We start from the raw sequence: 26536 nt of genomic DNA on the forward strand, positions 1-26536 counted from the left end.
AACTCAGAATCACTCCAGGTCTCAGTTTCCTTAGCCGTAAAATTAATGAAAGGGCAGACGGTCTTCAAGGTCTCAGCCAGCTCTCTGATCACACGATTTTGCATTCCCTCTTAACTGTAGTTTTCAGTTCAACCTGACTGCCTCAGTAATCCTATTTAAGCATATGTGAAATACCACCTCCTCTAAGAATTACAGTCCCTCAACCTCAGAGCCATTCTCTTCACCTGTAAACAACACCCCTCATCCCTTGGCTGCTGCTGCTACTGCTAAGTCACTTCAGTTGTGTCCGACTCTGTGCGACCCCATAGACGGCAGCCCACCAGGCTCCTCCATCCCTGGGATTTTCCAGGCAAGAGTACTGGAGTGGGGTGCCACTGCCTTCTCCGACCCCTTGGTTATTTCCTCCAAATTCTCTCATAACGATAAATCAGTACAGAGGGGTTTTCTATTAGTCCTAAAATGTACCTTTAGCTTTAAGATAATATAAATATTTTTTGGTTGAAACACACTTCATCCACTGTTTGTATTACTACTAGACAATATAGTTTCATGGATGGTTATTTTTCTCAATTTTTAATCAAACAAAATAACTATGCTGTACACAAAACAGGCACTTAACAAAGGATCAGGGATTTAAATAATTGTCCTATATTTTTGAATTATCCTAGACTACAGCTCTAAGAACTCTTTGTAACTCCTTGAACCAGGAAGCAAAAGCTCTGAATTCTGGTTTTGTTGACTATGCTAACGTATTATATAATCTTGAATAGCTCAGTAAATCTCAATACATCTCAATTAACTTCTCTATAAAATGAATCTATTTCCACTGGTCTTATTTAAAGAGCTATTTCACTTTTTAAAAAATAACAAAGCTATTACAAAAATGCTTAGTGATAGCTGTAAGACCCTAGAAAGAGGGATTAAAGTGTCTTGGTTTTCTTGTACTTAACACTAACATGGTATCACAAATAAGCATCCATGATGCCTGAGCTTGTTTGTAATTTAAACAGAACCACTCATACATCATAATAAACTTCTGACAAGGACAGATAACGATCATCTTCCATGTTCCATAAAATGCTCATAAAACATGTAAACATTCCTCTGGAACTACCAGCTACATTCATAAGAGTTTCTAGTGTAAGATTTTTTCCCCCTTAAATATATGTTCTTAACTATTGACTAATTGCAATGCAATCAGTCTTCAGGAAGCAATTTTGAGAAAAAAAATGTCTAGCCCTTGTTAAACAATACAAAAACATAACTGACCCATACAGAAATCACTACACCTCTTTTGCTGTACCAAATTTTAGTGCATCGCACATGTACTATTCCAGACACCCTAAAGTGACCTCTACAAATTATAAAGAAATAAAGTAAACAAAAGAGAAACAAAATCTCCAGTAAAATTAGTCATTAACCAATCTGTGCATCACAATGTATATTTTTCCATTTTAAAGGAATTATGTTGGTTTTTGTTACTAATCTCTTAACTTAAAATATGATCTCTAAATCTGATACTACAGTTTATCTCTACAATTCTTGACTTTCTATTTAATAAATTTCAATTTTTCTCACAGACTCTGGAACATGAATCAATATGAACTAGCCTAGATTGTTCCCCTCTATACCATCACTGATGATGTCACCTCAGTTTTGTGATGGTTAGAAAACTTGTGCTCCCTCTATTGACCACAAGGAATACTAATAGCAACAAAGAGAATGTTTACTTTGCAATAAATATAATAATTTTCAAGGGGTAAAAACAGAGTACCGTAAAGTACCATCTCAAGAATTCCATGAAGGATTTTCTATCCATTCATTTTCTAGGGTAAATGTCTAAGTCTAAATAAATAATATCATTTAAATGTTATTTTCCAAGTTGTAATCTATGTAAAAGGCATTTTACTCTCTGGGATTTACTATAAGAGGTTAGTTGTCTATCAGATTCTGGAAAATATGTAAACATCTTGAAAAATAATTATTTTAGAGTATTGTCTTAACGGCTAATTCTCTTGAGTATTGACAGGAAACTGCATCTATAATTGCATATCTAGATTTGGGTTCAAGTTCAGAGCAGTTAGTTCCAGTGGTCATGTATGGATGTGAGAGTTGGACTATAAAGAAAGCTGAGCACTGAAGAACTGATGCTTTTGAATTGTGGTATTGGAGAAGACTCTTGAGAGTCCCTTGGATTGCAAGGAGATCCAACCTGTCCATCCTAAAGGAAATCAGTCCTGAATATTCATTGGAAGGACTGATGCTGAAGCTGAAACTCCCCATACTTTGGCCACCTGATGCAAAGAACGGACTCACTGGAAAAGACTGTGATGCTGGGAAAGATTGAAGGTGGAAGGAGAAGGGGATGACAGAGGATGAGATGGTTGGATGGCATTACCGACTTGATGGACATGAGTTTGAGTAAGCTCCAGGAATTGGTGATGGACAGGGAAGCCTGGCATGCTGCAGTCCATAGCGTTGCAAAGAGTCAGACACGACTGAGCGACTGAACAGAACTGAAGCATTTAAAACTAATCATTCCAGATGTTAGGCTGATCATAATTATACCAGTGTGGAATTACTCAACTATGGCATTCTAAGTCTCCAAGGCATAAATTGTATCTAATACCCATGCTTGACTGAGAACTTCAGTGTTGGAACCTAATAAAAATATACAACAAAAACTGCCCTTAAGTATACCTGGATGAGTAATTCTATATAATCCTTTAGCACATCAATGTAAAGTCAACCAACGCTTAAAAGAAGAAATTAATTGCTATTCTTAATGTTCACAGTGCTCTAATATTTAATGCTGCTGATGCTCCTTGATTTATTTAAAGATACTTGCAGCAAAATAATCATTTTCTGCTAGCTTAACAGAATTATGTTTACTTAATTGTTTATTGACTATAAAGGAGATTTGCTTCAGTATTTTTTAGTTCTCCCTTGCCATTCTTCTCTATAACTCCCAAACTTCCTGAATTATAAACATTATTCCCTGTAATATCAATAAATGTCCACTAACATTAGCAGTAGATTAAGTAAAACAAAATTAAAAAGGCAAATTCACCTTAAATGTACCCCCAGACTGTGTTTCAACAGGGAATATAAATAATTCTTTCATGAGTCACTGTTTTGGATTCTATACTCCATTCCAACAGAGGAGAGAATTGGTATAGTCACAAAGGGTATAGGTTTTACTAATTTAAAGATCAATCATTATGTTGCTCACTTTAGAAATGAATTCTGTCACAGAAAATTATGCCAACTGCTGCCAAAAAGCATTATAAAACACAATAATTAGTGGAAATCACAGTATTTCAAAGTCATTGGTGAGAGAGAGCATGTGCACTTTTAATTAAGAATTCAAGTTTGTTAAAGGAATCTGGACACACATCTGCTATTTAGAAAGAGAGATTAGCTCTTCAATAATGGAGTCAAAGGCAAAACTCACTAGGGATTCAGACTGCATTCACTATGAACCACTGAGGACAAGAGAAGTTTCTGGAGATTCTAAAGAGCTTGGGCTAGAACCATACAGTTCTCTCATATTCTACTCACATGCTCTCTCTCTCTCTCATTCTCATTCTCTCCCTCAGTTCTGATATTATCAGTAAAGATTAAATCCTCAAGTCTTGAGTCCATCTTTATGTTGATTAGTAAACACCTAGAGAAGCCTACTTGTTTTACACAAATGTCTCTGCAATGTTCTTCTATAAGCATCTGTTCATGCTGGACTCTTAAGATTTAATATTTTGGATTTCCAACTCTGTTAGATGCACATAAAGCTCAAGCTGCCCATGCTCTCTGTGAGCCACCACCAAAGGCTGTTTTGTTCATAATGATACACACTCCTTTCTGAACACGTTGTTTCTCTAACACGAACCCCAAAGAAGAGAACTGCTATACCCTGATTACCTTAACTGTATTTAACCAGGTGTATTTCACAAAAGAAAGACTGAGATTTTTCATGGAAAAGCTTTGCTCCATTTTCAAATCATACTTAAGATATGAAGACATTCTTCAGAGCTACACAGCACTCTGATCAAATCTTTAACATCTAAGACAAAGTGCAAAATTTTTTAAATGATAGATTGTGAGTCTCATCCTTTTTCTACATACAAATGTTTAATAGATTTAAAAGTAGTTTTTAATATGAATCTGACTATCCCTTGGCCATTAACTATTCATTGAACTTTAAGATATTAAGGAATTTTAGCTGTCAGGCATATGATGAACAAAGTGCCTAGAAATTCTTCAAAGATAAAACTGAATGAACGATATCAGAAGGGTCCCATCAAAACACAGGCTGGATAAATCAAGGAATTATCAGATAAGTTGCTCTAGACAGAATGATTCTGAAATCTACATAAGAATCATTTGGGGAAGTTTTTCAAATCCTGAGTCTTTCCATGTCATAGTTTAAAAGTTTTTAATTCTTAGGCTATTTCCTTAAACTGTTAACTGACACACTACAATTTCTACCTATAATATAAGTTGACACAAATACAGGGGCCCTGCTTCTTAAATTTAATTGGAAACATTATTGTTTATTAACCAATAGCATTATATTTGCTTTATAATTTGATTCCCAAACTAACAAAGATTGAAGTTTCAGACTGAATATCAGGTGAGTCCTTAAAGATAAAACACTGGAATACAATTCCTGATCTTTAATCCTTAGCTACAATTTGCCTAACAAAAACAAAAAAATTATTTTGGAAATAATTTTTATAATTTGATGGGTAAAACAGTAATTCTCTTCTATATCATGTGATTATTTGCCAAATATCCATTAATTATAACCCTGCCCAACATTTTCATGGAAATACACCAGGGGAGAAATCCAAAACTGACTGTCTCCTTTAGTTTCACACTACAAACCAAAAACATAATGAAGATTTCCTATCTTTGAATACTAGGGAAATCTATGACCTAAGTCTGCCACCTATCAGGTATAAGCATGCTTTAAGCTTTACAATTTGAGGTAGTTACAAATTGTACAATGTAGGGAGAAAATAGCACTAAAATCCAAAGCAGCCAAATATGGCCCATGGTAATTTACTTAATGAAGGCAACAATATGTGCCCGATCCTTTCATGTTATAAAAACTACTGTTGGGCTTCTCCAGTGACTCAGTGATAAAGAATTCCCCTGCCAATACAGGAGACACAGGTACAATCCCTGATCCAGGAAGATCCCACAGGCTGTGAAACAACAAAACCCATGGGCCACAGCTGTCGAGCCTGCGTTCTAGAATCCAGGAGTCCAACTACTGAAGCCCCTCACTTGCCCTAGAGCCCATGCTCTTCAACGAGAGAAGTCACCGCAGAGAAACCTGCACGTCACAACTAGAGAACAGACTCCACTTGCCACAACTAGAGAAAAGCCTGCGAGGCAACAAAGACACAGGACAGCCACAAATAAAGACAAAATAAAATTTTATATATACATACACACACACACACACACACACACTACTGTCAAAACTGGCAGTCAAGAGTATTACTGTAAAAGAGATAACTGAATAGCCCAAGCTGGTGGTGGGAAAAATACAAGTGTGGGCTTGGACTGGCATCTACGATGAGTGAATAGGAGTTCAGTTAATGTGGCAAAAGGCCCACTGCCTTTCACAAGCAATAAATGCCTTTTACTTTAAATGATGACTGAAATATTAAGGTGGCTCAATTTAAAATTCCCATCTCATCTCATTTAAGTGAATAAGAGGCAGAAAGGCCTCGGGCTTTCCTTCTATCTGTAGTGTCCAGACAGGAAGGGCTCCAGACAGGAAGAAAGGGCATGCCCTCATTTCCATAATGCCATGCCAGTCTGCTAGTGCAGCCTGAGTCTGTGGATATTCAGCATATTGTCTAGCTGCCTACTCTACCACAGGCAGTAGCTTCTCCCTCCTTGTGGGAAAGTAATGAAGACAGTACCCACGTTAGGACCACCTGGCTGTTTTCTATGCCCTTCCTTGGAAGTAAAAGAAAGAAGACCAAGAAGGGATCATGTACTGCCCTCAAGAGTTGTTCAGTCTTTGTCCCTTCTATTTTAAGAATCATTTCCAGAAGTTTTATTCCTACATCTATTTTTACTTAATAAAGTGAAGGAGAACTTTTTTTTCATAACTCTATCCTATCAAAATAAGCCCCTCTATCCATTACTCCCCATTATTGGGGAGTAATAAATAAAATAAACTTAACATCACAGTTTATCTCCAATATAAATATTCTGTTCATTAATTTGACGATAGTAAAAATTTGCCTTCTGATAGCATGAATTTTCACTAATTTGACTGTACTGAGATCTGTATTAGCTTCAAACTTTCAGAAGGCAGGAATCTTTGTACTTCATCAATCACAAGTCACTAATTCACAGTTACAATGACAACCATGAAGAAAAAAAAAGCTGTTTTGATTATTTTCCACTTGCTATGCTCCACTTACTTCCCCTCCCTCTTTCCCAAGCTCTGCTTCATTCTCTGTCCTGATCAACCCAGGTAGCTGACCTGTGTGAATTCTAGCGCCTGAATTTCCTTATCTTCTGGCTTTCAATAGGGATCTGCCATAGCAGGTACCCAGGATACAGAGCTGTGCGAGGAGAAAAAGGTGGGAGCACTGTAAGTATCTAGCGCCTGAATTTCCTTATCTTCTGGCTTTCAATAGGGATCTGCCATAGCAGGTACCCAGGATACAGAGCTGTGCGAGGAGAAAAAGGTGGGAGCACTGTAAGTACCACACACACTGCTTCCTCTCTGTCTTGCAGAAGTTCTGCCCTTGCTTGCATTCCTCTGTGGTCAGAGCTCCCAACAAACAGCCCCTCTACCATGACTTCAGCAGTCGCCAGGTCGCACTAACATGCTTCACTCTCTGTTCTTTCAGGCAGACAGTAAAAATTCCTGACTGTCACTAGCCTCTGGGTATTTCTCCATCCCTTGTTGGTTTCCTGATTGTTGCCCATACCTCGGTAACTAATCCCTTCATTAAACTCACTCTGTTAATTGTTTTTGTGGTTTTTTTTTTGTTTTTTTTTTTTTTTTTAGGGTAGATGATTTTTTTTTTAATTTTATTTTTTAAACTTTACATAATTGTATTAGATTTGCCAAATATCAAAATGAATCCGCCACAGGTATACATGTGTTCCCCATCCTGAACCCTCCTCCCTCCTCCCTCCCCATTCCATCCCTCTGGGTCGTCCCAGTGCACCAGCCCCAAGCATCCAGTATCGTGCATTGAACCTGGACTGGCAACTCGTTTCATACATGATATTTTACATGTTTCAATGCCATTCTCCCAAATCTTCCCACCCTCTCCCTCTCTCTCAGAGTCCATAAGACTGTTCTATACATCACTTTTTTGTCTCTTTTGCTGTCTCGTACACAGGGTTATTGTTACCATCTTTCTAAATTCCATATATATGCGTTAGTATACTGTATTGGTGTTTTTCTTTCTGGCTTACTTCACTCTGTATAATAGGCTCCAGTTTCATTCACCTCATTAGAACTGATTCAAATGTATTCTTTTTAATGGCTGAGTAGTACTCCATAGTGTATATGTACCATAGCTTTCTTATCCATTCATCTGCTGATGCACATCTAGGTTGCTTCCATGTCCTGGCTATTATAAACAGTGCTGCGATGAACATTGGGGTACACGTGTCTCTTTCCCTTCTGGTTTCCTCAGTGTGTATGCCCAGCAGTGGGATTGCTGGATCATAAGGCAGTTAATTGTTTTTAAAGTGTGTCACCTCTTTCCAGCTAGGACCCTGACTAATACAGCACCTTAATATGAGTCACTCACTAAAACTCTCTAGTCTCTCAAAAAATAAAAATATGCTTCACAGATTTCACGAGAGGCATAAATTCTTCACTTAATTCCAAGAGTTAAAGTCATCTAACAAAGGAAGAAAAATATTTTAGGCAACATCTATTAGAATTCAAATAGTAACATGGTGCCTATATTTTCAGACTTTCAAGGAACTTATAATGTTTCTCAAAGAAATATTAATCCTCTTCCATTACGGAAGAGCAGTTAAGTGTTAGATAATTCCCAAGAGTACATCACTATGGATTAAAAAAAAAAACAACACTACAAGTCAACACTGGAATATACCCAACTCAATATATGGCACCAACTAATTTACAACAAAACAAACAGCAAGCAAAAACTCAGCAAACTGTGCAACAACAAAAAAAAATAAGCAAAATAACACAACAAAATCATCACTGATAACTCTGGCTTCTCCTTTTGACAGGTTCAACAAGACAAGAGCAAATGCAAGGACTATAATTGATTATTTCTCACCCTCTATTCTGTCCCCTTTCCCTCTAGAAATTACTACAGCTACTAGATATTTGCAGTATATAATGATTCAGTAGTCCACGGAAGCTGAAATTTAAATCATTAGCTACTAATGCTGCTGTCAACACATTTATCACTATTTTTGCTACACAACACTTTTAACAAATAAGAGGAGGATTTTTTTCTTTAAAGTTTCCTCTTATAATGAGCTTGTCATCTATCCTATGGAACAAAATGGAACACATAAAAACACTTGCTAATTAGCACTCAGAAAGAAGATCTTTTACTTGTACAGGTCTGTCTCCATAAATTTTGCAAAATAATGTCTCTTTACAAGCATAAAACACAATTTCATTCTCAACATGGGTTGGAGAAATGCAAAGTTCATAAAAAGATTCCTAATTCACAACATTTCACACCCCCCGAAAAAAACTCTTCTGAAGTGTTCAAGTAGTTTCTAAAAACGGCTATACATTTATATAGAGCTTTTATGTTCATTATCTCATTTGCTCCTTCTAAGTCTATGGGGTAGGCAGGTATTCCACACATAAAGATAATCACATATTTAGTCCCTTGCCAAATGTCCCTGCAAGTAAATAAAAGAATTTCTTATTACCTTCCAATGGAGCGGCACTAGTGACTCTCATCAGTAATTTAATACACAGCCTGTTGTTGTTATTGCTGTTTAGTCACTAAGCTGCTCCACTCTTTTGCAACCCCTTGTCCGTTGGATTTCCCAAGCAAGAATACTGGAGTGGGTTGCTATTTCCTTCTCCGGGAGATCTTCCCGACCCAGGAATCGAACCTGCATCTCCTGGATTACAGGTTTACCTGATTCTTTACCCCTGAGCCACTTGGGAAGCCCATAATACAGAGCCTGCATGTAACCAAATAACAAGTGCCCACATGTATACTATTATCCCAGACGCCAAAGAAAAGTTAGTATCAAAAGGTATCAACTAACCACAGGTATGTTACACATAACACGAGAAAAAAAATAGTATATAGAAATCCCTAAAATGAAAATGTTTTTTCCTCAAAGGAAGAATTAAATAAAATCTATGTTGCTTTTGAACTGTGGTATTGGAGAAGATTCTTGGGAGTCGCTTAGACTGCCAAGAGATCAAACCAGTCCATCCTAAAGGAAATCAGTCCTGAATATTCATTGGAAGGGCTGATTCTGAAGCTGAAACTTCAATATTTTGGCCACCTGATGCAAAGAACTGACTCATTGGAAAAGACCCTGATGCTGGGAAAGATTGAAGCAGGAGAAGAGGACAACAGAGGATGAGATGGTTGGATGGCATTACCGACTCGATGGACATGAGTTTGCACAAGCTCTAGGAGTTGGTGATGGACAGGGAAGCCTGGTGTGCTGCAGTCCATGGGATCACAAAGAGTTGGACACAACTGAGCAACTGAACTGACTGATGTTTTTAAAGGTAATGCTTTAACTGATACACAGAAAAGAGCTCCCAGGTAAAAGCAGCTGGGTTAGGAGAGATCACAGGAATGAGTTAGATAAGGGGGCACATAAACAGTGACAACTAGTCAACTAACTTTGTCATTTATTCAAACAATATTAATTGCATAAGCCATTGCCCAAGGTACTCTAAGAAATACTACAATAAATGGGGAAAAAATCATTGCATTCAAGCAGCTTACTGCCTAGTTGGTAAGATAATACCAACACAGATAAAACACTCATTCACTGATCAACATTTCCTGAGTGATTACAGGAAGGCACTGAGTTCAGCCCTGCGAGAAACACAAAGATGAATGAAGCAGAGGCTTTACTCTCGAGGGTGTAACAGTCTGGTAGAGAAGATAACAAAGTTATTTAAGTTTTGAACAGAGAACATAAGAAGTGCTATAGAAATTGTTCAGATAAAATGCTATGTGAATTCCAAAGAGGGATAAAGGGTTCCTAACTGGGAGACTGGGGGAAAATGGCAAGTAGTAGCCATTAGAATAAAGAGTAAGCAGGACCAGGGTACCCAGTGAATGGGAAAGGAAGACATTCTAAGTGAGGGTCAACTGTGTCTTATATTAGAGAAAGTAAAGGTAGGAAAGAAGGGCAGTGGGTATGTAAGGTTTAGGGGGAGCAATCCCAGGTTATACGAAGGAGTTTAGTGGGAAAAGAAAAGGAAGTCGAATCATAGCGGGGCTCAAATGAGAGTTGAAAAAGCTTCTGTGGTTTGTGGGATATGGGACATAAGAAAAAGCAGAACACAGAGTATCCTAAAAGAGTTCTAAAGTCAATGATAAGAAAAAAGGAAAATGAGGTTCATAATTAGAGAAAAATAATTCAGGTAGGTCTAGAAGGGCAGACATGATTCTGTCAGGCTGTTCCAGATTATATGAAGTGATGAAAGCCACGATTCAAGCCAGGCCAGTAAGTCTTTGGTTGGTGCCCTTCCCTCTAAATCCTGGGAACTGGCTCAATTTTAGTATTTACTTAGAAATGTTAGCTGTGAAATGACCATGGCCTGAATAAAACTACACTTCAGGACCTAAGCCTGTAAGAAATATACATATACAGAGACAATCAGCAATGAACTTGTCCCCTCAACATCCCCTCATATCCTTTCTGGTATGTTTCTGATATGTCCTGCTTGCTCTGTTTTTCTCATTATAAAATTAAGACATGTTCACTATAGAAAACTAGTCTTCTCACTGCTATTAACTTTAACATTGACATAATAAACCATCATTGTATTAACACCAACAGCTGCAATTCTATACTGAGAGCCAGTGTGCCTGGAAACCAGCCAAAGGCCCAAGACCAGTACGACCAGCCCCAAAGACAACACTAGTCTTCCCAAGAATGATTTGAAGGTCTCCAAGGGCTTCCCTGGTGACTCAGACAGTAAAGAGTCTGCCTGCAACGTGGGAGACCTGGGTTCCATCCCTGGGTCAGGAAGATCCCCTAGAGAAGGAAATGGCTACCCACTCCAGTATGCTTGCCTAGGAAATCCCATGAACAGAGGAGCTTGGCAGGCTGCAGTTCATGGGCTTGCAAAGAGTTGGACATGACTGAGCGACTAATACTACTTTCCTAAAGCCCAAAGGAGACTGCTTCTAGACTGCCTTCAGGTCTTCCCTAGGATGTATAAAGAGGCCCAAAGCAATCTTTCAGGAGTCAGAAACAAACAAACAAGCAAAAGCCTTGAATGCAGGAGAAACCAATCTAGACCACTGGTTGGATACTCACCACATAGGGGTGCACGGGTTTAGGCATATTCACAGACAAGTTTATTTTTATTAGAGATAACCTAGATTAGAATATTTACAACCTAAATGGGTTGAATGGACTAGAACTAAACTTGGTAAATCCATCAGTCAAATATTGCTGGGTTTTCTACTAGGGCAGCATGATGCAGAGCTTGACAGTATAAGCTTTAAACTCAATCAGAACTAATACAAACCTCTGCTATGACTCATTGTAACTGTGTGGTCTTGAGAAAGTTACTTAACCCTTCAAAAATTTAAGAAAATAGACATAATATAACACCTGTGATCCTCAAATAAAAAACTAATGCATGGAAAACTGTCATTAAGTGGCAGTTTGTTAATAACAGCCAATCATCATGGTATCTGTTTACACAGAAATATATTGTCTTTAAAGAATGAGTGTTTTCTCAGAAAAGGAAACCATAAACAAAATGAAAAGACAATCTATGGATTGGGAGAAAATATTTGCAACTGATACAACTGACAAGAGCTTAACTGTCAAAATATATAAACAGCTTATACAACTCAACAACAAAAAAACAAATAACCCTATTTAAAAATGGGCAGAAGACCTAAATAGACATTTTTCCAAAGAAAACAAACAGATGGCCAACAGGGGCATGGAAAAGATGCTCAAACTGCTAATTATTAGAGAAATGCAAATCAAAATTACAGTGAGATACCATCTCACACCAGTCAGAATGTCCATTATTGAAAAGTCTACCAATAACAAATGCTGGAGAGGATGTGGAGAAAAAAGGGCACCCTCTTACACCGTTGGTGGGAATGTGAGTTGGTGAAGCCACTATTAAAACCAGTATGGAGGTTTCTCAAAAAGCTAAAAATAAAGTTGCCATATGATCCACCAATCCTACTCAGGCCTATATCCAGAAGAAACTATAGTTCAAAAAGATACGTGCGCTATGTTCACAACAGCACTATTTACAATAGTCAAGACATGGAAACAGACTAAATGTCCATCAACAGATGAATGGATTAAGAAGATGTGATATATATATATATATATATATATATAAGTTATATATATGCAGGGGTTAATAGTCAGCTGCCTGTTGCTCTGGCTAAGCCATGAGAAAATCACCATGGGAAAAGAATAAAAGCAAAATACAGCAATACAGCATAACCCAAATAAAAGTACATTGGGTTGATCAGTTGGGGTTGTCATGCCCTGCTAAGCTAAGGAAAAACATAGTGTGGACCTTGGAACGCTGGGTCAGAGCAAGTCCACAACACTGCTTGTGCACACACTAAGATGTTTTCCCAAGGCATATGCGGGTCTATGACCTCCAGCTAGGTGATACCCCTTGTACAAAAAAATAACAAAGACAGTTTAAAGTAATCAATAAAATGGGAGACGTGACTGGGAACGCAGGAGGCTGACTTCATTGCAACACAACAGATACTTTCTGCTTGCCAAGACACTAAATAAAAGTGATGTGGCTCCGAGGAACAGGGCTCTTGATCTAAGAGGTCTTGAGTCCACCGGTCCCATCTTTAAACCTTTAACTCTGTCTCTAGTTTCTTTTTCCCAAACTGTGTCGACCACTTTCGATCCCTACCTGCTGTGCTGGCTGTACACACACACAGATATATACACTCAGTGGTTTTAGTCATGTGCGCCAGGCTCCTCTGTCCATGATATTTTTCCAGCAAGAATACTGGAGTGGGTTGTCATTTCCTTCTCCTACACACACACATACACACACACACATATATATAGGGGTTCCTGGGTGGCTCAGTGGTAGAGAATCTGCCTGCCAGTGTAGGAGACACAGAAGAAGTGGGTCAATCCCTGAGTCTGAAAGATTCCCTGGTGGAAGAAATGGCAATCCACTCCAGTATTCTTGCCTTGAAAATCCCATGGTCAGAGAAGCCTGGGAGGCTACAGTCCATGAGGTCAAAGTCAATGAGACGTGACTGAAGCAACTAACATGTGTGTGTGTGTGTGTGTGTGTGTGTGTGTGTGTATATTATATATATGAATATTACTCAGCCATAAAAAAATGAAATAATGCCATTTGAAGCTACATGAATGGACCTAGAGATGATCATACTAAGCAAAGTAAATCAGAAAGAGAAAGACAAATACCATATGATATCACCTATATGTGGAGTCTAAAACACAACACAAACAAACATATTTACAAAAGAAAAACAGACTCACAGACATAGAGAATAGACGGTGGTTGCCAAGGGGAAAGCGGGATGGGGCAGGGTTGGAGTAGGGAGTTTGGGGTTAGCAGATGCAAACGACTATATGTAGATCAACAGTAGGATCTTGTACATAGATCCTACATATAGGATCAACAAGATCCTACTGTACAGCACAGGAAACTACATTCAATACTCTGTTGTAAACCACAACAGAAAAGAAGATGAAAAAGAACATATGTATGTGTACAAGTGAATCTCTCGGCTGTACAGCAGAAATTAATACAACATTGTAAACCATCTATACTTCAATTCTAAAAAAAAAAGAAAAAAGAATGAGTACTTTTGATCTACTTTTTTTAAATTATAAAAATATGCATATTTATTAAAGAAAATTTAGAAAATACTGATAAACAAAAATTCTAGTGTTATAGTCCAGATATAGCTAAGTTTCTGTATTTTTGAAAGCATCTTTACTACCTGGTCCGATTGTATTTTTAATGGATCAGAATCGGGAAGTGAAATATACGTTAATTTTCCATAACAGAATTATGGAACACTAGAATTTTCATTTTCAGATCTCTTTCCTGAGAAAAGACAAGGCAAACGAGGTGTGGTGTGATCTTAAAATGCTCCACAATGCATTCTGTTTATTCTTTAAACCTCATCTCCATGAGGTGTTCTACAAATCCCTTCAAACCTATAATCTTAATCTCTTCTTCCTTTGATCCTCCGTGTGTGTGTGTGTGTGTGTGTGTGTGTGTGTGTGTGTGTGTGTGTGTTATTCGCTCAGTTGTGTCTGACGCTTTGCGACCCCATGGATTGTAGCCCACCAGGCTCCTTTGTCCATGGGATTCTGCAGGCAAGAGTAGTACTGGAGTGGGTTGCCATTCCTCCATACCATGGGGTTTATATCTCTCAGATTACTTTTTTGTACTCCATATTATAGCTATCCATGTTTCTTTTCTTACCCGCCACTCCCTCTCCTTGCCCTTCCCTTTGCTCTATCTCCTAAGACTGGGACTTCTAGTTTTCAAGTATAAGTGATATACAATAATATATACAGGTGTGTAATATAGTGAGTCACAATTTTTAAATGTTATGTTCCATTTATAGGTATTATAAAATATAATATCCTTGTGGCTTATATTATACATATTATTTTGTATATCTTATTCCCTACCCCTATACTGCCTCTCTCCACTTCCCTCCCTCAACTAGTAACTACTAGTTTGTTCTCTATATCTGTAAGTCTGTTTCTTTTTTGTTATATACACTAGTTTGTTGTATTTTTGGGATTCCACATAAAACTGACATTGTACAGTATTTGTCTTTCTCTGTCTGACTTCTCTCACTTAGCACAATACTCTCCAAGCCCATCCATGTTGTTGGAAATGGCAAGTTTTCATTGGTTTTTTTTGTTTTTTTGTTTTTGTTTTTTTACAGCTGAGTAGTATTTCATTGTGTGTATGTGTGCACACATATGTATACATAGATATATACACATACTCACCACATCTTCTTTACCCATTCATCTATTGATAGGCATTTAGGTTGCTTCCATATCTTGGCAATTGAAACTAATGTTGCTATGAACATTGGGGTGTGTTTGTCTTTTTTTGAATTAGTGTTTCCATTTCTCTCAGACATGTATCCAGGAGTGGAACTGCTGAGTTATATGGTAGTTCTATTTTTAGTTTTTTGAGAAACCTCCCTACCCTCTTCCCCAGTGGCTGTACCAATTTACATTCCCATCAACAGTGTACAAGGATTCAGATGGGACTTTTACTGAAGACAGTGAACCTTCTGAAATTATACATATAAACTGTGTTTCTGTAGGTACAAATACATTTCCATTTATACATCAAATTATCAAAAAAAGGTCCAAGAATCAAAAAAAGGTTAGGAACACTTGTCTATGGGAAAGACTTGATTTAACCATCCATGGATCCTGTACAGTGCTAAGCACCTACCTTCATATGGATAGTATTTGTTGCTTTGCAACCTCAACTATACTTCAGTAAAAAATAAAAAGGCACAAAAGATAAATGAAAACAAAAACTTGAAGAAGCAGCAGCAGTAGCAACAGCAGCAGCAGCTACCTACTATGGAGTACAGCACAAACTGAGTTGATGAGTTTTTTCCAAAGGCAGATTTTAAGAATGACAACAAAATTAAGAAGGAAACACTGTTTCTTCATTTTAAAAAATAATTAAAATTTATTAATAAATCATAAAATCAATGTTAGGTTTATGTTTAATGCAATCTTATAAATATGTTTTCCTCATTCTAGAATCATTCTCTCATCTTATTGTTAAAAAATACTGTTTCTGAATGGTGCTTACCAGGGGCTAGGGGTAGGAGGGAATTCAGAGTTATTGTTTAATGGGTAAAGAGTTGCAGTTTGGGAAGATGAGAAAGCTCTGGAGATGGAGGGTGGTGATGGCTGCACAACAGCGTGAATGTACACAATGCTACTGAACCGCCATGCACATTTGACCAAAACTCTAAAACATTGCTTTTTATTCTCATCTAGCATACTGAAAAGCAGAGACGTGACTTTGCCAACAAAGGTCCATCTAGTCCAGGCTACGGTTTTTCCAGTGGTCATGTATGGATGTGAGAGTTGGACTGTGAAGAAGGCTGAGCGCCGAAGAATCGATGCTTTTGAACTGGGGTGTTGGCGAAGACTCTTGAGAGTCCCTTGGACTGCAAGGAGATCCAACCAGTCCATTCTGAAGGAGATCAGCCCTGGGATTTCTTTGGAAGGACTGATGCTAAAGCTGAAACTCCAGTAGTTTGACCACCTCATGCGAAGAGTTGACTCATTGGAAAAGACTCTGATGCTGGGAGGGATTGGGGGCAGGAGGAGAAGGGGATGACAGAGGATGAGATGGCTGGATGGCATCACTGACTCGATGGACGTGAGTCTGAGTGAACTCCGGGAGTTGGTGATGGACAGGGAGGCCTGGCGTGCTGAGATTCATGGGGTCGCAAAGAGTCATACACGACTGAGTGACTGAACTGAACTGAACTGAACATTAATTACCTATTAGAGGGTAGACTCTTCATCAAAGGTAAGAAATAGAGATACTAGTTAAATTTTAGGATATTATAAAGAAATCCACAAAGGAGAAGTAAATCTTAACCTCAATCTACACATTATTTGTTTTAGAGTATAAGCACAAATTAAACAGGGTGATATAATCATAAATCCTATCCAGATAGAGGGGCTATTATCTGAATAAACAAAGGAAAATTGCTTAGGGACACCCGTTTATCTGTGTGAAGTAAATTAAACTTTTTCACGGTACCAATTCACAACTCAGGGAATAAATAATAATTTAGCTCAACTTTATCAATATTATCCACATAAATAAGAGTTTTGGAATCTTGCAACAGGCATTTCAAAGTTCAAGGAGTACAACGTATTCAATAAACATTTAGCGATCACTCTTGGTATTTAAAAAATAAAAGTCCCAAAACTACTTTAAAAAGAAAAAAATACAGACTATTTAGAACTCTGACTACAGAAAGGACAAATTACTTTCCTGTTTTACTGCAATTTACTCCCATCTCATGCATTATAATTTGCCCCAACAAAGTAAAAGCCTCAGGCTCTAGAAAGGTTATAAATCTAATTAAATATCAAAAGCAGTCATAATTATTAGTAATATCATAATGATATTTTCAAAGAATGTATCAGATCAGATCAGATCAGTCACTCAGTCGTGTCTGACTCTTTGCGACCCCATGAATTGCAGCACGCCAGGCCTCCCTCTCCATTACCAACTCCCGGAGTTCACCCAGACTCACGTCCATCGAGTCAGTGATGCCATCCAGCCATCTCATCCTCTGTCGTCCCCTTCTCCTCCTGCCCCCAATCCCTCCCAGCATCAGAGTCTTTTCCAATGAGTCAACTCTTCGCATGAGGTGGTCAAACTACTGGAGTTTCAGCTTCAGCATCATTCCTTCCAAAGAAATCCCAGGGCTGATCTCCTTCAGAATGGACTGGCTGGATCTCTTTGCAGTCCAAGGGACTCTCAAGAGTCTTCTCCAACACCCCAGTTCAAAAGCATCAATTCTTTGGCGCTCAGCCTTCTTCACAGTCCAACTCTCACATCCATACATGACCACAGGAGGAATGTATATATATTATCAAATACCTAATTTCTAAACTTTTTGGTGACTGTCCATGATAGCTCCTGGTTATTTATTACCAACAAATAACAGATTTGAAAAGACATTTTAAAATTCCATTATTTTCCTCAAAGTCCTATATGTATATAAGAGAGATTTACAGAGAGATTTACAACTATTTTTGCATTGGAATCCAGGAAAATCCTTAGAAACAGGTTCAATATAAAAGCTAATATTTAAATTCCATTGCATAAAAAGATATCCACTACCATATTGAAGTGTTAAATATTTTGTATTTGATGTAAACGAACACGTTTATTGCTCTCAACTTTAACATTAACTAATTGGCAGGATATAAAATTTTCCCAAAGTTGTATTTATTAAAAAGCCAAATTTTCCCAGTATTTATTCTTATTCAATATTCATTCAATAAATATTACTGAGTGCCTGCCACATATCAGGCACTATGCTGTAAGTGCTGAACGACTGTGAACCAAAAAGCCAGGTTTTAACTAAATAATACTTAAGCACTACTTCTTTTCTAAAACACAGACTAATATCACTACCTTTTCAAAGTGTCTTTCTTTATATTTTTGTTTGGCAGTTCTTTGCAACTTTTGTTCATGAATCTGATCTCTAAAGGTAAATTTATAAATGATAATGTTTTTAAGACACAAAAATGTTTGCCTGTCATAGAGTTTGTTTTACTGTATGACAATAACAAAACATCAAGGACAGCACAAATTCCATTTAACTGTAAGAGTTACCTGAAATGGGAATATTCTGTGAGACTGATAACTGCACATCTCCAGTTCCTGGTGGCATGTCAACAACCAGATAATCCAGTTGACCCCAATCTACCTAAAAACCAAGATGACACAGATAATATCACTGTAAAAACAAATGCGGTGAATAGTGATGTAAAAAAAAAAATGAAGTAATAACAAATCTAAAATAATAGATAGCTTTCACTTTCTAAAATAATGAAATAATAACAAATCTAAAATAAAATTACTAAGTGCCAGGGACTATGCTGAGGGCTGATACGGATGTATAAGAAACCATCTTTGCTTCTAGCAGACCTTCTCTGACCAATAAGGTTAAGTTTTCAGATGATCCCACAAAACACACACAATACCATAATGATGATATCATTGCACAATGGACTTCAGGACCAATAACCTATTTTCACTGAGAACAGCCCTAATTTTACCTAAGGAGGTCTTAGCTTTTTGTCCTTTAAGTTTTTAGTAGTGTTTCCTGTAGCAGATCCTACTAAAATTTTTAATGTTTATTATTTTTTCTTCATATAACACACTAATAATGAAAACTGAAACTTGATAAGAAAATTTTATAAATATAACTAGATTTCCAAACTATTAACATTTGGTTATTTCTTTTCAGTCACTTTTCTAAGTATCTATACCTAGAAAAATGCTCAGCCTCAATTAGATAGGTATCAAGAATACTTTGGGGCTTTCCTAGTGGTTCAGTCGGTTTTTAAAGAATCTGTCTGCAATGCAGGAGACCTGGGTTCGATCCTTGGCTCAGGAAGGTCCCCTGGAGAAGGAAATGGCAACACAATCCAGTATTCTTGCCTGGGAAATCCCATGGACAGAGGAGCATGGCAGGCAAGAGTCCATGGGGTCCCAAGAGTCAGACACAACTTAGCGACTAAACCACCACCACCACCAAGGGTACTTCAAGCTCTTTTCTCCTTAAATGGTTCTTCCTTATGAATCCCCAGTTTCAGCAAAAGGCTGTAGGGTCCTCTCAGTTGCCTAATACAAAGACTTGGGATCATACTTAACTTGTTCCCTTTCCCTCACCATTTATATTAAACTTTCTAAGAAATCTCTGAAATGTATTCACTTCTCCTTCTGCAAGGCCAAGAACCCAACATGAACCACAGTCATTTATCACCAAAATCTCCCAACCAATTTCTCTGTATTAGCATTGCCCATACAGTCTATTCTTAATACCACAGACAAAAATGATTTGATAGTGCAGTGTTTTTTTGTTTGTTTGTTTAAAACTCCTCTATTGCTTTTAGAATAAAGGCTGAGCTTAAGCTTTAGAACTTCCACCTGGTCTGCTTTACTTGCTCATTCCTCCTCATTCTTGAGGCTGCAGCTTGAAAATCACTTCCCATAAATTTGATTAAAGATTAGATATGCTGTTCCTATTATGTAGGAACAATTCTTCCAATCATTTGTTCATTCATTCAACCAACAAATGTTTACTGAGTATCTACTCTATATCAGGCATTGAGCAAGGTAATTAATAATTGAATAGTATCATGGTCCCTTAGTCTCACAGAATTTACAGTACAGAGGGAGAGAGATATTCAACACAAAATGATATAACCTGTACAAAAAAGGTTAGTGAGAGAAATTGAAAGATCAACATAGCTGAAGAGCAGTGCAAGAGGAAAGATGGCATTCGTTTACTATTGTTTCAGTACCTATCTTCTCATGAATGATTTAGAATATCTAACATAGAATGGACACATAGGAGACGCTGAAGTTTTCTTTCAAGGAATGAATGAATAAATACATACATGCAAATACTTAAAATGTTTTTAAAAGGAAATGGAAATTATACTGTGTATCCTGCTTCTTAAAACTTAATAATGTGAAGTAAGCCTTTTCCATAAAATCAGATATTCTTAAAATATGATATTGGGTCTGATGGATTCATTTATGTTTTAACACATTTTTTCAACATATATTTACTGAGAAATGCTTCCAGGCACTGTTCCAGGTGATGAATAGACAGCAATGAAAAAAACAAAGTCCCAGCCAACAAGCAACTATAGTTTTAGTGAGGGAGACAGGTAGATAAACAGAAAGACAAAGAGTAAAAAGTACTACAAAGAAAACATGCATCCCTTTCTATGCAGAATTACTTGGTTCCTGATTTGGATATATCCAGATCAAACAGCAAGAGACATTTTAAAAGTCTTCAATTTCTGAGTTTCAGAGAGCGGGCAGTAAGAGTTCAGACAGCTAAGAATTTATCAAAGGAGTTCTTTGAGTCTCTTCAGTTTCCAGGGTCAGATAGTGAGGAACACATGAAGAAGAGAGAAAAGGAATAGAATGTGGTGGAAGGGACTAACTTCGACAGGGTGGTCAGAGTCTGAAGTGAGAAAAATAACATGCAATTCTTAGAAAGCATTCTAGGCAGAAGCAATGGCAACTGGAAAGGCCCTGAGATGGGGATACGCTTGGTACGTTCAAGGAATAGCTAGGAAGGCAGCACAGCCTTTCTAAAACAGCACTCCTCCAACCATCAGTCTCTTTCCTTCTCTGAATGTGTTTTTCTTGAAAACATTTATCAATATCTGACATTATACACTGACATGTCTTTTAGGAATTCTATGATATTTCTCAATCACAAGTATTTGATACTGATTAAATGACACATTTTAAAAGAATGATGAAATGAAGAACATGAAGTAGTTCATTTTCAATATGGGGTTTCTTGGTTTGAAAACAGTTATCCCTAAGTTACCCATGGCCATCATATATGAAACTATTTACAAAAAAGATAAAGGATACTTTTCATTTTACACCCTCTACACTGAAACTCCTAGCACTGGCAGACTGACAAGCCTCTTTGTTTCAGAGGACATCAAATGACTAGTGCCAACAATTTATAATTGTTGTTCCTTGGCATTTAATCATATTTATCACATTGGCTCCAATTTCTTACATCTTTAAAAAGAATTCCTATTATATTTCCAAGGAACTAAAAATACTACACTGTTAAGGCAATGAATTTCAAATGACTCTTAAACTGAATTCAAACTCAATGGGAAAAATGAAAAACCTGGCCCAGAACCTTCATCACACATAGTAGGCATTTCACCAAGGCTTGTACACTTGAACTGAACTCAGTATCTGATTTCCAGTTTTATGGCATTCACTAATATATCAATATATTGCTATTGATGAATATATAATAATTAATATAAAATTAACATAATTAACGCATTATTGTTGTTCAGTCACTAAGTCATGTCTGACTTTTTGTGACCCCAATTAACAAATTATTATAATATTGAAATGAAATGTTAGTTGCTCAGTCATATCCAACTCTTTGCAACCCCATGGACTGGGGCTCACCAGTCTACTCTGTCAGGATTTCCCAGACAAGAATACTGGAGTGGGTTGCCATTTCTTTTCCAGGATCGAACACGGGTCTCCTGCAGTGCAGACAGATTCTTTACCAACTGAGCCACCAGGGAAGCTCTCAAGGAGTACAATATTAATATATTAAAATATACTCTGCCAGAAAGTTCCAGTTCTCTTGTAAAAGAACTACCAAAGCATCAATTTTAGAATAATTTGGGGATTCTCTACATTCTATTCAGTGTGGATTTACTCACATAAATTATTCATTACTAAATGCAGGGAAATAAGTACTAGCAAAACACCCAGGCATCTAATTTAGTAAAACCCCACAGCAGATCCCGGCTTCCCAGGTTACTTAATGGTAAAGAATCTGCCTGACGATGCAGGAGACGCAGATTTAATCCCTGGGTCGGGAAGATCCCCTGGAGAAGGGAATGGCAACCCACTCCAGTATTTTTGCCTGAAAAATCTCATGGACAGAGGAGCCTGGTGGGCTATAGTCCATGGGGTATCAAAGAGTCAGACACGACTTAGTAACTGAGCACACAGTACAGCAGAAGCCCCGGACTTTGTGTGTCATGGAGCACATACAACTTCGGTGGTCTTCTCTAAGAATAAGAATGCAAAGTCAGGAATGCCAAACTAGGTACAAAAGTAAATATTTATTTAGAATGTAAAAGAAATCATCATAACATGCTAGCACCTTAGAGTTGCTTTCTCTGAGACCTCCTGAACACCAGAAATGCTTACACAGAAATTGTCCCTGACTGCAACCAGCTTCCGCTCTCCACTGAGAATATTCTACAACCCAAGACTGTGTGGAATCCTGAACTTAAGCTTCATTACCTTCAAGGTAACTCCACCTCTGGTAAAACCTTCTCAGCTCCCTCTCAGGCTCTAGACTTAAAGGATCCCAGTGGGACAGACTGAGTCAGTCTAGAAGTGGAGTTACCAAGGTGGTTCAGAGATGCCCTATGGATAAAGAGGCAGTGCTGCAGCAGAGAACCCAGCAATGCAGTTAGGAAGTCAAATAGGTGCATCGTATCTGAAGGGGCACATAAACAGCATAATAGGAGAATTAAAAAAAAAAAAATCCAGTGTTCAGGGCAACTGAGAAGGATGGGATGTGGTATAGATTAGACCAACAGTTAAGACCTCAGTTTGTCAACAGCTCTGTGCAAGATGTCTCTTTTACACAGTTATATGCAACTTTTAATTTCCTCTAAAATGTTTGAGATACAGGACTTTTGGAATCAAATCAGTCACTGAGCATTCAAATAACATTAGAACAGCTGTTTTTTCATCTGTCTTATAAATATGCATTTGTACTTGCTAAAACAGCACATCTTATGGTATTGCTTTTTTAAATTGCTCTTTCTCTGTTATTAAGACAACCAACACTTGAAGGTTATGCCATCAGAAATAATTACTAGATCTCTGTTAAATTATTTTTATTTTTTGTCTTCATCTTACTATTTATCTTTTTTGTCAACCTTATTCAGGGAAAATATTTCAGCAAGCACCAACTGGGGTTCAGTTCAGTTCAGTTGCTCAGTCGTGTCCGACTCTTTGTGACCCCATGAATCGCAGCACACCAGGCCTCCCTGTCCATCACCAACTCCCGGAGTTCACTCAGACTCACGTCCATCGAGTCAGTGATGCCATCCAGCCATCTCATCCTCTGTTGTCCCCTTCTCCTCCTGCCCCCAATCCCTCCCAGCATCAGAGTCTTTTCCAATGAGTCAACTCTTTGCATGAGATGGCCAAAGTACTGGAGTTTCAGCTTTAGCATCAGTCCTTCCAAAGAAATCCCAGGGCGGATCTCCTTCAGAATGGACTGGTTGGATCTCCTTGCACTCCAAGGGACTCTCAAGAGTCTTCTCCAACACCACAGTTCAAAAGCATCAATTCTTCGGCACTCAGCCTTCTTCACAGTCCAACTCTCACATCCATACATGACCACAGGAAAAACCATAGCCTGGACTAGACGAACCTTTGTTGGCAAAGTAATGTCTCTGCTTTTGAATATGCTATCTAGGTTGGTCATAACTTTCCTTCCAAGGAGTAAGCGTCTTTTAATTTCATGGCTGCAGTCACCATCTGCAGTGATTTTGGAGCCCAGGAAAATAAAGTCTGACATTGTTTCCACTGTTTCCCCATCTATTTCCCATGAAGTGATGGAACAGGATGCCATGATCTTAGTTTTCTGAATGTTGAGCTTTAAGCCAACTTTTTCACTCTCCACTTTCACTTTCATCAAGAGGCTTTTGAGTTCCTCTTCACTTTCTGCCATAAGGGTGGTGTCATCTGTATATGTGAGGTTATTGATATTTCTCCTGGCAATCTTGATTCCAGCTTGTGCTTCTTCCAGTCCAGAGTTTCTCATGATGTACTCTGCATAGAAGTTAAATAAGCAGGGTGACAATATACAGCCTTGACTTAACTCCTTTTCCTATTTGGAATCAGTCTGTTGTTCCATGTCCAGTTCTAACAGTTGCTTCCTGACCTGCATACAAATACCTCAAGAGGCAGGTCAGGTGGTCTGGTATTCCCATCTCTTTCAGAATTTCCCACAGTTGATTGTGATCCACACAGTCAAAGGCTTTGGCATAGTCAATAAAGCAGAAATAGATGTTTTTCTGGAACTCTCTTGCTTTTACTATGATCCAGCGGATGTTCTGCCTTTTCTAAAACCAGCTTGAACATCAGGAAGTTCATGTTTCAGGTATTGCTGAAGCCTGGCTTGGAGAATTTTGAGCATTAGTTTACTAGCGTGTGAGATGAGTGCAATTGTGCGGTAGTTTGAGCATTCTTTGGCATTGCCTTTCTTTGGGATTGGAATGAAAACTGACCTTTTCCAGTCCTGTGGCCACTGCTGAGTTTTCCAAATTTGCTGGCATTTTGAGTGCAGCACTTTCACAGTGTCATCTTTCAGGATTTGTAATAGCTCAACTGGAATTCCATCACCTCCTCTAGCTTTGTTCGTAGTGATGCTTTCTAAGGCCCACTTGACTTCACATTCCAGGATATCTGGCTCTAGGTGAGTGATCACACCATCATGATTATCTGGGTCATTAAGAGCTTTTTTGTACAGTTCTTCTATGTATTCTTGTCACCTCTTCTTAATATCTTCTGCTTCTGTTAGGTCCATACCATTTCTGCCCTTTATCGAGCCCATCTTTGCATGAAATGTTCCCTTGGTATCTCTAATTTTCTTGAAGAGATCTCTAGTCTTTCCCATTCTCAGATGACCATTATATCTACTACTGTGGGGCAGGAATCCCTCAGAGGAAATGGAGTGGCCATTATGGTCAACAAAAGAGTTTGAAATGCAGTACTTGGATGCAATCTCAAAAACGACAGAATCATCTCTGTTCGTTTCCAAGGCAAACCATTCAATATCACAGTAATCCAAGTCTATGCCCCAACCAGTAACGCTGAAGAAGCTGAAGTTGAACGGTTCTATGAAGACCTACAAGACCTTTTAGAAGTAACACCCAAAAAAGATGTCCTTTTCATTATAGGGGATGCTGCTGCTGCTAAGTCACTTCAGTCGTGTCCAACTCTGTGCGACCCCAGAGACGGCAGCCCACCAGGCTCCCCCGTCCCTGGGCTTCTCCAGGGAAGAACACTGGAGTGGGTTGCCATTCCCTTCTCCAATGCATGAAAGTGAAAAAATAAAGTGAAGTCGCTCAGTCATGTCCGACTCCTAGCAATCCCATGGACTGCAGCCCACCAGGCCCCTCCGTCCATGGGATTTTCCAGGCAAGAGTACTGGAGTGGGTTGCCATTGCCTTCTCCATCATTATAGGGGACTGGAATGCAAAAGTAGGAAGTCAAGAAACACCTGGAGTAACAGGCAAATTTGGCCTTGGAATATGGAATGAAGCAGGGCAAAGAAAATGCACTGGTTATAGCAAACACCCTGTTCCAACAACACAAGAGAAGACTCTACACATGGACATCACCAGATGGTCAACACCAAAATCAGATTGATTATATTCTTTGCAGCCAAAGATGGAGAAGCTCTATACAGTCAACAAAAACAAGACCAGGAGCTGACTGTGGCTCAGATCATGAACGCCTTGTTGCCAAATTCAGACTGAAATTGAAGAAAGTAGGGAAAACCACTAGATCATTCACATATGACCTAAATCAAGTCCCTTAATACAGTGGAAGTGAGAAATAGATTTCAGGGACTAGATCTGATATATAGAGTGCCTGATGAACTAAGGCTAATATGTCTTCCCCAAACAATATTTTGTGTTTTGTATTCAAAATAATGTCTGATAATCAGAAAGAAACCCAAAAACTCAAATAAAGGTAATTCCTTCTTTACTGAGGAATAACTGGGAGATAAAAGTGTGTCTTATATTTGGACAGATAAGGTTATGAAGACAGCAGGACATCAGTTATGAAGAGTATGGTGCTATGAATGGGTAAAGAAGATGGACCACTTCCTTCCACAGATATTTCTATTAAGAAGCTGACCAAAGCAGCACCTATCAAGCCTCGAAGCAGAGGATGCTGGGAGTACAAGTGCAAAATGTCTGA

General features: G+C 38.2%; 1 protein-coding gene across 2 annotated transcripts in view; it reads right to left on the reverse strand.

The window, feature by feature from the left end:
* Positions 1-26536, reverse strand: part of NUBPL (nucleotide binding protein like) — a 457415-nt gene that overhangs the window by 267207 nt on the left and 163672 nt on the right. For both annotated transcript variants that reach the window (XM_045163735.1, XM_025271622.3), the window contains exon 7: positions 18614-18707. In XM_045163735.1, coding sequence (XP_045019670.1) covers positions 18614-18707 — 94 coding nt within the window. The remainder of the gene's footprint in view (positions 1-18613; positions 18708-26536) is intronic.

Source organism: Bubalus bubalis, chromosome 20 (assembly GCF_019923935.1).
Source record: "Bubalus bubalis isolate 160015118507 breed Murrah chromosome 20, NDDB_SH_1, whole genome shotgun sequence".
Taxonomy (NCBI): Eukaryota; Metazoa; Chordata; class Mammalia; order Artiodactyla; family Bovidae; genus Bubalus; species Bubalus bubalis.